The 15508-nt window shown below is 29.8% G+C and overlaps 1 protein-coding gene across 1 annotated transcript; it reads left to right on the top strand.

Annotated features, from left to right (window-relative positions):
- Positions 1-385: 385 nt before the first annotated feature.
- Positions 386-9885, top strand: LOC132737564 (NXPE family member 3-like). The gene is made up of 8 exons (XM_060724864.1): positions 386-649; positions 1011-1121; positions 3390-3449; positions 3752-3864; positions 4102-4376; positions 5039-5295; positions 8583-8770; positions 9218-9885. Exons 1-8 carry the CDS (start codon positions 633-635, stop codon positions 9883-9885), a joined length of 1689 nt encoding a protein of 562 aa, XP_060580847.1. The 5' UTR covers positions 386-632.
- Positions 9886-15508: the final 5623 nt, after the last annotated feature.

Below are 15508 nucleotides of genomic sequence, written 5' to 3'. Positions count from 1 at the left end.
AAAGTGTGAACGGACAACGGACGACATACGACGGACGACAGACGACGAGTGATCCTTATAGCTCACCCTGAGCATATGCTCATGTGAGCTAATAGAGACAATAACGTACAATAATATGCTACACATTTTAAACTCGGCAAAAAATGCTTTTTAAATAGACCTACTTTTCATCAGAGCTTATGGTGATGTTCAGGAAATAATACAAACAATGATATTACACACATAACGAGAAATAGTAAGTGTTCCTTTTTTCTCAGGAAAGGAGAATTTATTAATACTTTTTGATGAATTTTCTATTTATTCATATAAATATAACATTGAAGAAATATGTTTAATTATTTGCACACTGTTATGATTTATTTTATCGTAAATCTGATAGAAAGTATAATTTAGCATTAAATACACATAAATATACGAAAATAGATTAAACTGACAATTTTATCGTTACATACAATTTACATTTACAAAGATACGTGTTTCAATTAAAAGAGTAATATAACGAGAAATATCGATGATTCATCCGTCTCTTAAATGTAAATTATTTACTTTGTGTAACATAATGCACCATTTTGAGAATATATTATCAAGGATTTGGAGTATGTGCAGTAATCAATATATCTGAAACGTTGAAAATGGAAAAAATATGGAAGTAAGTGCAGAAAAAAATACCATAGCTTATTACTTAGTGTCATAACGAGAAGTGCATATGACATGAAAAGCTCTACTTAAACAAGACAACAATAGATCTGTTACGAAATGGCTGATTGGTTCACTGATAAAAATACGAATTTTCACCATTATAGGCTTACTTTAGGTTCCGAAGGAAAACATCTGGTTGGGTGCGGATGAGATAATTGGCTTTTTCATTTCGTTTCGTACAGCAGATTCTCAATTATTTCTCGATTGAATATGCGTTAAATTTAACTCGATCATTTTCATTAATTGTTTTATACAGAAAATGTTGGTCTTTGATCTTCCAAATAATGGAGTATCATTTCACTGTTTTACAGGTTGAACAGAAGACAGATATACCTTTCTTTGGGGTTAGTTACATCTTTAAGTATTATTTACCTGCAAACATACGTATCAAATCGCACAGATTTACAAGCAGAAACACCTTTGTGAGTATCGATTTTGTTGCTGTGTTTGGAAAATATGTCTTACGTATTTCAGAATAATGTTTACAGATTACAAGAAAATTATACTCACTTTCAACAGCATATATTGTACAGTGACGTAAAACCAAATGAAACAAACACACATTCAAAATGTCATGTTGTGTCCAAATCGTTAGCAATACTACTGGTATTTTCTTCAACATATGCCATATTTCGAATGAAATTATTGTGAAAAACACTTTCATACAATAAGTATTGTTTTTTATATCTTGACATTCCTGGTACAAAGTAACTCCCGGTGTAAAGTACCTTGAAGATAGATGTGTATTCTGTTAAAAAGACAAATTGTACATTGCTTTAAAGTCTAATCAGAAATAATTGTAACTGTAACGTTGTAACAATTTGAAACAGAAGTAAATCCTTGATAACAAATATTGTCTGCAATATCAAAAACTTTATTATCAATGTAAACTGTCTTGACTTTCGAGATTTGCGTGTTTCACTTTTGGTCTTCTTAATTATATTGATTTTAGACTCCATTGTTTTGAATATGTGTATACATGGTTAAAGTGATCCTGGAAGATATTACGATAGGTAGAAAATATAACCATATCATCCGCAAAAAACAAACATAAATACACATTATTGATAAAAAATTATAATCTGATAAATTATTGAGGTTACTATTTTTGCACTCATCATTTATAAATAATAAACCCAACGCTGAAAGTGGCTCTCCTTGGTTCAATACAATAGATATTTTGCACATGACAAACTCTTTTCATATACATGTAATGCCTTTATCATGTTCAAATTTTTACTACTTATTCCCTCTTTTAAAAGAATTCAACAAATCGAAATATGCTCCTCTATTCTAAGTTTCGAAGTCTTTTCCGTAGCTTATTAATTCATGACACAAATGCTTTTAATCATGCATCACCTTTTCGATAATTCAATGTTATGAAATTGATCTTTTTTTCATATGTTATACCAATACACATCTGAATTAATGGATCTCGGTCCATTGACTGCGGTCTACTGGCCTAAAATATCTAATTTGAAATCCTACGAAGATCAAGTTGATCACGAAAAAAAGAAAAACCAAAAGGATAATAAAGAATAGTACTAAAAGTTCAATCGATGATCTATTGTAAAGAAAGTTAAATCGATGATCTATTGTAAAACAAGTATTATCAAAGTATTGCAGGCAATACGATAGTTTAAGTTTTTAAATTGTCTTTTTCGTAGTGATGTGTTTAGTTTCCTCGCCAAATATGGAATAAGTTTTATACAACAGAAAAGAATAATATCAAATTTTCTCATGATGAATATGCATAACTATTGTTTAAACTTTTTGTCTATTTTAAGTTATTTTTTTGTAAAAGTTCATTTTAAGGGATCTCAGAAAACAGTTTTTTTAGGAACGGGACAGATGGAGGGAAAATATTTAATCCTCCCTGTGGTTGTAACCAGAATGTGGCATTTTAATAGAAATTCTCTTAAACTAAAGAGGAGATAACTCTTAAGATAAAATGCTCAACTTATGAACATTGTCATATATGATGTAGGTGATTACAAAGAACAATAATCTTTTATCAAAAGTAGATTTATAGTAACAAAAAGGAAAAAAAGAAAAAGAATGTGACATTGATTTATAAAAGACAGCTGATAGTTAAAAAATATATATATATTCAAAGTTCAAGATGAAAGTAATTATGGAAAAAATGATACACAAAACTGACAACCTTTTTTTCCTGAAAAGTTCGAAAAAATGATAATTCTGAACATTGTCACATATCATTTGGTTTGTATCAGAAACATATATTTGGAGTTTGAAGTAGTTGCCTTAAGACATAACTTGGTTATAGTGATTAAAATGTAACTGCGTAAAATCTCGATGCGGTCGCCGGTACTGTACGAGTAGGATAGCTCTCAATGTACTAGTATAGTGAAGCTTAAAATGACGTGCATAATCTCCATACTCCCGTCTATCTATATTTCAAGTTTCACTAAACATTTTCAGATCTTTAAGAGTTATAACAAATACTGCTATATGTGCATATTTAGAGTCCATGTGTTGCCATAGCAAGCACATTTTTCAACTAAGGAAAAAAAGACTCAAGACTGCCATCTACCAATGGTTTCTTTAAAAAAACGTTCAGTCCTGTTTGTGTCATCACATGATCCAGTTTTTATAGACGTTTATCGTGCTTCTTTTCCTATTATAACCGAATGATATAAGAGTTTTGTTCTTTTTTGTTCTGTTTACAGTAAGATGGCCCCTTATCCGTCGCCGGTAGTGCGGGCAGACAGACAGACGAATCGAAACCAGTAGGAGACTAATACATTAATTCGATATGCAATTAATATAATATATCAGCGATCTATAAAGTTATAATAAAAATCTGTTCTGCACCTTAATACGACAAAAAATAGAAGAAAAAAAAAATATAAGAATATATTATTTAATGCTTAACCGTTTATGTTCGCAAAACAAAATAAAAAATAAGACATTCTTACTTTGGTCTATAGTTTGATAATAATAATGAAAACAAATGACTGACTTTATGCAATCATATAACCTTCAAGTGCGCACCACTTTTATTCTTTTTCATATACGTGTTTGTTGACAGGTTAAAATCGCTTGATGTATATAAAGATCCAATGGAAATTTACAAATCGGGCGTAAGATGCAATGACAGTTTGTTAGCTGCTGAAGCCACACGTTCTGCTATTTATATACAAGGTAAATAAATTGATATATGTGAAGTCCCTTTTTACGTTTGTTTTGTATTTATTTCCCGTTCCAGAATATGTTTGATTTTTAGCAATATGCCTGCTTATTGCATTTGGGCACATTCATTTTGAATATAAAAATGGCTTAAATGTATATACTAGTATATATTGCATAAACAATTTTGTCAAAACGAAATATGTATCTCTTCTTGTTTTGAAAGGCTTATGCACAATAATTTGAATTCAGGTAGAAGCTCGGTCGTTCTCGGGGAGTATTTTTGCTTTTCTGTTGTACTGTACAATGGATATGGCAATCCCAAAGTCATAGGAGGCGATCATTTGCGAGCAAGACTATTCAACGAGCGCCTAAAAGCATACACACCTGGTACTATTTTAGACCATGGTAATGGCACATACACTGCAACAGTTCAAGCTTTATGGACTGGGCAAGCGCAGTTACAAGTGGAAGTGTTGTATACAAAAGAAATCATGACCACTGCTGTTCGTTTAAGGAGTACATGGGTATAAATGTCTTATGAATACATGGTTATCTGTGTTCCTTTTATAATAATTATCCTGAAAATACAGTATTGCTGGTAATATTTAAACTAATGGGGGAAATATCATACATAATCATCATGATTATTATGTCATAATCATTATCATCTAAGTCATCTCCAATCAGAAAAGCGGAATTCCTATCATTTTAATAAACATCAATTTTAACAATTGTATAAGTATAAAATAAGGAAGAGCTTTATTATTAAAAAATAAACACACCAGAAATCGAGTACTTATGTTGGCGCTCTAGGCGACAATATGCATGCATTGGTCTTTTCCCATTTATTTCACATAACGAAGTCTAATTCAGCTGAATTTGTATAACTGACCTTTGTATAATTGCCTTGTCTAGCTTTAAATATGGAATCGTTCTTTCCCTGTATACAAACAACAAACACATAAATTTAACTACCAACAATATACAGTTTAGTCATACAGCACAGATATGTACACAGGCCCTGTATTGTGAAAACTGACAATTGTTGATTACACTGTTAATTGTTGATTACGAAGTTTGTCATTAGTGGAGATATTGTTAATCGTTTGTAAGGTCTCTAGGAAAGCAAACCTCCGGGATAAAGTAAATATATATAGGCGTCAAAAATTCAAAATTAATATTGTAGGACTTTGACGGTATCAAAGCAATATATATGAACAAGAACCTCTCTGACAGTACAGCATGTGGTCCGGACTATAAAACAGTTCTAAGACATTCTAAAATATCCAAACTATGCGATTTTTCATACTGGAACAAAACACAACCTTGGTTTTGTGGGAAACCTAAAGGTAAACTTTCATGTAAACATTGGATAACAATCACTCGAGACTGGGCGAATTTCACCATAGGAATCAGCCTGTGTGAAGAAGAATTGTGCAAAAGGTATATTAAAAATTATCAAATAGCGCAAAACTCTCAAAAATTCTTCAAAAATTTCATTTCAACATGAATAGACTCGTTCATGAAAAATACTTGTATTTTGAATTAATAAATGATATTCATACCTATTAACTTGCAAAATCTCTCGGAAAAAGAAATATAGAATAATGAGTATTCAAACGACGATCAAACGTATTTTCCATTTTAAGTAAACGAAAGTGACACATTAATTTATTAACCGTTTGTATTGGTGTTGCTGAATTCTGTTGATGACAAATCTATTGCTTTTTTTAACATGTTGTATTAAATAGACCTAGACCCTGACCATAGACTCTAAGTGGTAGATACTTTGCTATTAATACAGAGTAAAAACCGCATTCACAACGTTCAATTTGACCAAACTCTGAAGAATGAACAGCTTAACATTTCTTTCATAATATCCTAAAATTTGACAACAGACAATTTGATTATTCCAAATAAAAATGAAGCAGGTTAGGTGTTTTCTTTTCCTGATTATTATGTTTGCAGTATATGAGGCAACGTGTAAACACACTTTAGACTACAACTAAATAATATAAACACTAGATCTTTTTTTTATCTTTTCATAATCTATTGTTAGAAACACGAATTTCGGAAATACAATATATGCTTATATATCCTGTGACTATATTTTTATGGTTTACATCATAAATTTGATGCTCAAATGAAGATTTATCAATTTTGTTTGTTCAAAAACAGCGTTATTTGTAATTACAAAATATACATTTTATGTAAATAAAGGAAGGTAATTAGAAATTTATTTTCTACAAAGCCAAGTATTTCAATAAGAAATTAATGCATATATTTTAATGATTACTCCTTTAAAACATTTGCAGTACATGTTTAACATATTCTTGCATGTTTTGAAATAGTTTTAGATGAATCAATATATACATATTGAATTTCACTACAGTATCATTAACATTCAATTAAAACCATAACTAACTGCAATAATTTTGATGTTAGCTTTTCACTAATCTTCCGCTTTCTGAACCTCTATTAAATGGATATATCCTTTTTGCCCGGACAATTATGAATTTTATAGATGTCAAAATCAAAAGATTAAATTCTAGCCAAAAGTATAGACCTAGTCAGACTTTGCAGATGTAATTGTTTGCGTGGCTGTATACTAGTATAGAGTGATTGTTAAGATATTGAAAATCTCATAGCATTTCTAGAATTCCTATGTTCACAATGCTTAATTTTAAAATGATAGGCATGCCCACATGTGACTTACAAGTGAACTCTTTCCACTGGTTATCGTAACTGCAATCTCTTTTTTCATAAGTGAATTAACTTTGTGTAAATCAAAATATAACCATGACCATTTTGTAGCATATCATAATTTGAGTTTTAAAGTTAGCCTTCATATTCCATGCCATTTGATTATTGTCTGCACTGCTCACTGTTAAGTCAGAAGATATGAAAAAAGTATCCCGAAAACATGATAAGCTTGTCCTAGTTGAATGATTGAGTCAATTCAATATAATTTCAACTTGGTTTCTATTCTGTTACCTATGTTTATTGTGCATTTATTTACATTAATTCCATTATATGCCATATACACATAAACATAAACTGTAGCTCTATAGTTTGGTGAACCCTTTTATAATGTATCTTTTATTATATTCTACTTTTGATTTCATTCTGATGTTAGTTATTCTTCGTTATATTTAGTCTGATCTTAAATATCCAGCTATATTGAAAGGTATCTTTTCAAATTCATAATTTTGTTTAATTGTTGTCTTTGGATTAGGTAACAATTTTATCTTATTAAAGTTTTTTGAGTGTGTCTTAAAAGTGTATATTTTTTTATTCTATGCTTTTGAGTGGATTACAGATTTAACTGCGTGAAATGTATATTTGGTATTTTTACAGTGAAAATTATCAAAATATAATTTCACACTTTTCAAAGAACAGACTACTTTTAAAGATTTCCCCATGTGTTACCTCACTTTAATTTTCGTTAACAATTTGGACAAATTCAGGCCTCGATTTCTGTCAACAATAATTTATTGTCCGTAACAATTCTCGAATATGTTTTCTTCCTTATGAATTGATGTAAAATTATCAAAACCATATGAAAACATGATAATAGAATATCCTTATAACTACTTCCGCTACTTCGTGGAAATAAGCCCGGCATGGTGTCCATTTTTTTATCTTCTTATCTTCTAGAATTGTTTGTCAACAATAATTTATTATCCGTAACAATTCTCGAATATGTCTTCTTTCTTATGAATTGATGTAAAATTATCAAACCCATATGAAAACATTACTATAGAATAGCCTAGTATCTACTTTCGCTTTTTGCGAAATAAGCCCGGCATGGTGTAGATGTTTTCTTATCTTTTAAATTTTTTTTTTTTAATTTTTAAAGCAAGCGATCATGCGTATGTCTTGTTTAAAATAGATAATGTCATCGCCATTTAACGTTTTTTTTTAATTTCTTTCTAGCACTAGACTTCAAGTATTTATGAGAAGTCATCTGAAATTGAGGCTTCCAGTGAGGAAAACAGATTTTGATTTTCAAGTTTATATTAAGAACAATCATTTAAACTTGTGCGTAGTATAAGCATAATGTGAAAAGGAAATTTGTTTGTTGCGCAAGATGTTATTTCATTCCATCTTTTGAATGGCTACGTTACTCGTAATAATACATGTAGTTTTTGTAAATGGTAAAACAATTTTCTTTTACACAAAAACAAAAAACAATGTTCTTAATATCTATGAACCCCGTAGCATGAAGCAGACAAAATTACAGTTGAAATAAAAAACATAATATGAATAAAAATGTAGGTAAGAAATGTATGTGTCATGAATATTCCATTGGTATATGTTTCATAATGTTATGTTTCATGAATGTTTCATTGCTATATGTTTCATGAATGTCCCATTGATATATGTTTCTTGAATGTTGCATTGATATATGTTTCATGAATGTTCAATTGGTACATGTTTCATGAATGAATGGAACATGCAGAATGCACAAAATACTTACGCAACTTTTAATTATGTTTCGGAAATAACGGACACATTCTATGCTAATTCAATTGAGAATCAACTGTCAGATTATTGAAACAATATTCTTTTACTGTTTTAAAATTTTATAAATGATATTTAATAGCTTACACCCTTAAGACAGCCAGTGGAAAACATGATTGAAGCATAGTCATTTTTGGCTTAACTTAAATAAAGTTCAAGAATTGTTTTGATTACATGGTTTAAAGCATGTTTATTCATTTTTCAAGTGATCGTACCACGACCATACCGTCGAACATAACTGTACAAACACTTCCAAGAACGGATAATAAATACAATACAACGTTTCAAGAAGCAAATATCCCTTGTTCTTTTTACAACAATACTAAATTATGGTTCAAAGAAAAGCCTACAGGATATTTCTACAACGACAGGTGGATTCTTTTACATTGTAAAGGTAAGATATCATTTGTGAAAAAGACACATACAATGTAGTTGAACTGGAGAAAAGTGTGACATTTCAAAATGTTTGTAATATTGTACATACCTTTATTCTTAAGACTTCAACCATTGTTTATTCATGTAATTACAGATATTTTGAAACTCTGTTTTGCTTATTAGTGGCGTTTGTTTCTGTCCGAATAAAAAAACAACAACATTATTTCTATTAGATGATTTTTCTGTTTATAACATAGGGCTTGGTATGCATGATGCAGGGATGATATAAATCGTGTATATATACATGTATATATATATATTTAAAAGGGGGGTGTAAATGTATTATCGAAGGGTGATACCAATCTTTAGTTTTTATCTGCTATCAAAACACAAAAATAATTTAGATATATTATTATTTAATTTATTGTTACATATGTTATGTGTTTTGATTAATGAATTTTAACAGGTATTGAACACTTTGATGGACAATGCTTAAAGAATAAAACCATTGTGTTTTGGGGAGACTCTACCCTCTTTCAGTGGTGTACATATTTAATGGAGAAACTCTGCCCTGGCGGTAAATATGCTTTCTCCGAATGGAGTAAAATAAAAAAATGCACCATCTGTAAATACAGCATAAACATATGTTTTCTCGGACATAATATTCCAGTATTTCAATTCTGGAAGGAAGATTTGCATAGTTTTTTTATAAACAATTCCTTTGAAGATTTCATCAATGCAAGATCAGGCAAAGGAAAAGATCTCCTGCTAGTGCTTCATTTGTATCTTCATATCCAGCAGTATCATTTTGATTATTATGCTGCACATATTTTGGAATTAAGAAGAAGTTTAGTGCGGATATTTGAAACGAAACCCAATATCAAAGTGTTTATTAAATTACCACATACACATCGAAGAATGGATGTTGGAGAGTGGCAACTCAGAGTAAATGATTATATTGGATTAGTTTACTCCAATATTTTGCGCCAAGCTTTTAAAGGGCTTTATAATAAAGTAACTGTTCTAGACCAGATGGATGCAACCGTTGCTAAACGTAGCTTGGATATACATCCATCAAGAGCGTTAGTTGGCGAAATGGTTAATCAATTTTTAAGTTATATATGTATTTGCTAATAATAAAAAATGATACACAAAATGTTTATTAATTCTAATTACCCAAGAGAATAATTTATACCAAACTATATCCTTATATCACCTCATCAAAAAGAACGTTGTCGCAATTGTACTTTCGGTGCTTTTTCTTATAATTATTAGTAATCTAATAATATACAAACACTAGGTCATACAGTCACGAATAAAGTATTGCATGAATGGTCAGAAATTCACAATTGTTTATGTGAAAGAGACGCTTTTAGGCGTGCATTTCATCATGAATATCGGGAAAAAAGTGATCCATCGGAAGTAAAAAAACAGCAAAATTAAATGAAAATAAAACAATGTGGCAAAGGTACATATATTTTCCCCATGAGTTTTAATAGTGTACAAAACACCACATATGAATTTGTCACAGTGACCAAAATCTAATCATAAATGTTCTGCTGTAGAGTGAAATGCTGATCTATATTATCAAGATATAAATCCCATGCCAGTTCACTTTTTATTTAAAACATGAAATGTGATCAAATGCTGCACAATCTTAAAATGCAAGTACTAATGTTGCTGCAATGCAGTAATTGAGAAGTTCCTCGCAAATAAGTGTGCTCATTACAGATACTTTACCAAATCATTCCTACATAAAGGTCATTTTCTATTCATATAAGTAATATTGTACATTATTCCGGACATTTTGTAAATCATTTAATTTTGCATATTTATTCTTATCGTATGCACTGTCCATGAGAGAGGGGCAAGATATTAATTTTTTGAAAATATGCTTTCACTTATGCCTTCCTGGTAAGTATTTATTTGTTTATTTGTTTCCATAGCACGACACGAATGACCGACAGTTTTGTTTTGTTTCAGACCCGCTTAACTCAACCTACTTCTTCGATACATAGATATTCAGACTAACATAATGTTAGCATAATGTTAACATACTTCTTCGATACATAGATATTCAGAATAACATAATGTTAAGGTCATCTATTTATAACTTTCGAATTCATGTACAGCAATGAAATACATTCATAACACAATGTGTACTACTAAGCGTGAAATCTGTTGTTCCCGTTCTCATTCATTAATATGATATGCTGCGAATAAACGAAGTGGAAACCAATTTATGACTTTACATAACAGCAATCGGAATGACATCTTTATTCCGAATTTATTCGAAGGGAAAAATTGATAAAATTCGGGTCCTTGGGCAAAAACACAAAATAGAAACTGTCACAAGAAGATGCATAATATCATGTTTTAAACATGGGCAATTTATATACTCTGATCACACAGATTTTTCAGATATGTATCATATAGAATTGTATGTATCGTAAGATACATGAATATAGTTTCTTAAACAATATTTGTTCTTTTAGAATAATCACTATAATATTCTTAACTAAAAATATATTTACAATAACACTTTTATCAATTGTCCGTTGGAAAATGGAAATATCATTATGTTCCACAGTATGTCAATGTCATATTTTTCTTATGAATGTTGAAGCATCAGAGTAGCATTTCCTTCTGATCTGGCCGTCTTTTCAGGGAATTATGAGGAAAATTTTGTCATTGATTAGCCTTTAACGATTTGATATGTTATTGCATTCAAGCGTAAAATATTTCATTTATGCCGAATATTCTTATTTCGTCAACACAAAGAGAAACATTGATCATTAGTTCTAAAAAAGTTCATAGCTTAGTCAGTCTAAAATTGTAATTTTTTATTATTTTAAAATACTTGAATACCAATCAATATAAAATATAAGTATAGTTAATGTAAATGTATTATAAAAAAAACGACGTATGATATCCTTTCTTTTAATGTACGTTTGTTTATGTTGGATGTATAGATTTTTTTTTCAACTTTGTTACAATGTTAGTGCTATCAAATATTTTTGCCATTGTTATATTTTAATCACTTTGATGTTTTCTTTTGTACACAGACTTAAATTACAATTTTCATAAATTGTACATCACAAATGAAGAAAATACAAAATAATTAAAAATATAAATTGTAAATGGAGGAGATGTGTTTATGTTATTAATTTTATGTGTCTTTATAAATGATTTTTTGCTTATTCTCATATTCTCTGTAATTGTAATTACTTCTTAACAGTACAATAGGTAAAATAAATCACAATAAGCCCAAATGATCATCAGATTAGGAAAAAATAAAATTTCCCTTATAATGTATATTCGTTAAAAATATTATATTTAGAAACACACATTTTTATGACCTAATTTTAAGCTCTGTGACCTTAAGGGTACCATACCGGTGGGGCTTGATTGTATCGGGCTGCATTCTTGAAACATTGCTTTGCCTCTTGAATTCAAGATTTTGCATCACGTATTGATTTTCTTTAGAAAAAAACTTGTTTCTTTATATATTAAAAACACCGATGAACATATTATGATTTAATTGCCATAACAATAATGGCTTTATTCAAAGAATTTTTAAATAACAAGGAATTGCATGATCATAATATTATGTATTACTAAATTACGCAAGCACTATTAAGTGTTGAGAATTGAGTACCGCTCAAGCCAGTGCTAGGGGGCGCGGGGGATGTTGCACTTAATCATCATCCCTCATGTACAGACTCAATTAAACCGAGCCTGCAATTCTCTTGTAGTTTTGTTGTGATTAATGCCTCCGAGGGATCACTTTGTTTCCAGATTTTCATAAAGCAACAACAAAACAAGCAAATATTTCACAATTGCAATAACTATTTCATTACATGATAGTCGGTCACTTTATCGTCAATACATATTGAATATTTAATGAAATATTGATCAAGCAAGTATGTGCATGTTTCTTATATCACCGTGTATATCCAGTAACGCAGGAATGTGCAAATAACGCAGGAATTGTGCGAAAGTTAAGCAAAATTGTGTTAATAAGTGGCTAAAACGACCACCGCGATAAGTAAATGGACTAATATTTTTATTTTACATCAAATTGAAAGAAGTGAGTGAGCGCATACGGTTGCTGAGACATTATATTTTACACCTCATCAAAAATATTTCCATAAAAATATTTTTTTACAAGATCATTCGTGAAAATGACTACCTGACTAGCGTTTTGATGGTAAGTTTTAGTTGCTTTGATATCGTTATATACAATAACGTACATATTACTTTATGATTTTTTATATTCGATGTATTGAGATGTCTACTCGTGTCATAATACACTTAATTTAGAAGATAAAACGTTATCGAGACTATTTTACAAAGAACCGCCGAAATTCGCGAATGAAGCACTGAAGCAACGGCGGTAATCTAATTAAAAGTAGCTTCATCCAATTTTATCAGCTTACTTATATTGTTATACGACAATTGTAGTTTGATAAATGTCTTAGGTATACAGGATATGAACAAAATAAAGTTTTAAATGTGTTAAATGTACATATTTATATGACAAAATAGAAAAGTCACCTTCATAACGGTAATCAGAATGTCTTTCTCACGAATGATCTAAATAAATAAACATATTCCTGTAAAAATTGTAATGCTGGTTAAAGTATAATTTCGTAGCAATCGTATGCGCTAATTCATTTCTTTAAATTTGCCTTCCTGTGTTATTCGTTTTGGCAAAAGCGTTGCACAGATTCGGCGTTTCGGCGTTATTTTTACGTTAATTGGACATCCCTGCTTTACTGGATATGCACGGTGTGTATACATTTGTATTAAATCTATATAAACATTCTGCCAGCACATGACACTGGGGATTGTTCTACTGAGTGTTGAAATAATAATGTTCTGTTCAGTTAGAATAATTATAAAATAATAACTATAAAAAGCAAGATTAACAAACAAGAATGACATTCAATAAACCCAGCTCCTAACACACAACCACCAGCAAGGAGCCAAGCAGGACACAAAACAGGACAGGGTACTGATCTTGATAACTCTGTAAATCGGCCAGTTAGCTTGAACAGTAACAATACTACCAATAAAAATATTGATCATCGATTGAGAACCTTAATACACTAAAAAAGTAATCTCAAATTCCTATCCTAACCTCTTTCCATAATTTCTTATTAATAAGATAATTTAATATGAGTGTTGGAGCACCACACTAAATACTGTATGCCGGTATATACTTGTCAAGGCGCTTTTTGATAATCAAATGCTAAAATCTTGCCTTTTCTCCAGAAGAAATGCACTGTAAGACGTTTAATTCATCTCGTCACACAAATTCTTAATTGATCATGAATGAAAAATGAAATAATCGAATAAAAATATTTTTTCTACTTTGTGATCATGATTTCTGCAAATGTCCAACACTGTGGTAAGTTATATCAGTTTGATATCTCAAGCTTATAAAATCGGAAGAAGGGTGTGGTAATTGCATTGTTTGTCCGTTCCCCAGACAATTTTTTTTTGTCCTTTTGTCGGGATACATATCTGAAATGGCAGGTAAGATTGAACAATACAAGCATTTATTTTTGTATTAGCTCTTTATAATTCGAGTTATTCTTAAATTCGACTTTACTACAATCAGTCATGCAATGTGTTAACAATTGCAATATTATCTATATAAATGTTTTAAACGAAAGGTCAACAATGTTATCTTGAAAAGATTTCTTTATTCATTTCTAAACAAATCTAAGTGTCTTTAATTACAAAAAAAGATAAATGTGTCTACTCCACAATTAAGTAACGACAAAGTTCGGTATGCTTATAATAATTCATATAAAATAATTAAGTAAGTAGAATTGTGATAGTTAAACAACTTGTCATAAAGATCAAACTTTAATTTAATATATACATTTTTGTATGGTATAATTTCGTCTTGATATTTAGGATTCCATTCACTATCCAGAGTCAATTGTCATTAATTGCGTAAGGTATTGAAAGTTTCATATTAAAAATATAGAATAAAACATAATTCAAAAGGAATACAATTTAAACAAGAAAATTTAGACTTAAGGTAAGGATATTCACTTAAGTGGAACAAGAGATCAGAATCTTATCATGCGAAATGCCACTGGTAAAAATTAAAACTGATTTAGAAATAAAAACAATAATGTTAATAATATTCTTAACATGCTAATCTCGACGACACAAATGTTTTTTTAATAGACCTGCTTTTCATCAGATGGTGAATGATGATGTTCAGGAAATAATTTAACATCACTGATATTACACTTTTACGAGTAATAATAATTGTTCCCTTTTTCTCAGGTAACGATAATTAATGAATACTTTTGATGACATTTCTATTTATTCATATAAATATGATTTTGAAGAAATATTTCTTAATCATTTGCACTCTGTTTATGATTTATTTTATTGTAAATCTTAACGAACGTATAATTAAGCATTAAACGCACAAAAATATTAGAAAATAGATTTAACTGACAATTTTATCGACAAATATCGATAATTCATCTGTCTCTTTCCAATTTGCTTTAAATTTAAATTATTGACTTTGTCACCATTTTGAGCATATATTATCGAAGGATTTTGAGTATGTGCAGTAATCAATATATCTAAAACGTTGAAAATGGAAAATATATGGAAGTAAGTGCAGAAATAAAATACCATAACTTATTACTTAGTTTCATATAACGATAAGTGCATATGCCATAAATAGCCAATGACATCATCTTAAAAAAGACAACAATACATC

The sequence above is a fragment of the Ruditapes philippinarum genome, unplaced genomic scaffold (assembly GCF_026571515.1).
Source record: "Ruditapes philippinarum isolate M1 unplaced genomic scaffold, ASM2657151v2 ctg2019_1_1_1_1, whole genome shotgun sequence".
In the NCBI taxonomy this organism is placed as follows: domain Eukaryota; kingdom Metazoa; phylum Mollusca; class Bivalvia; order Venerida; family Veneridae; genus Ruditapes; species Ruditapes philippinarum.
The sequence above is the reverse complement of the archived record's forward strand: the minus strand, read 5'-3'. Positions and strand labels throughout refer to the sequence as shown.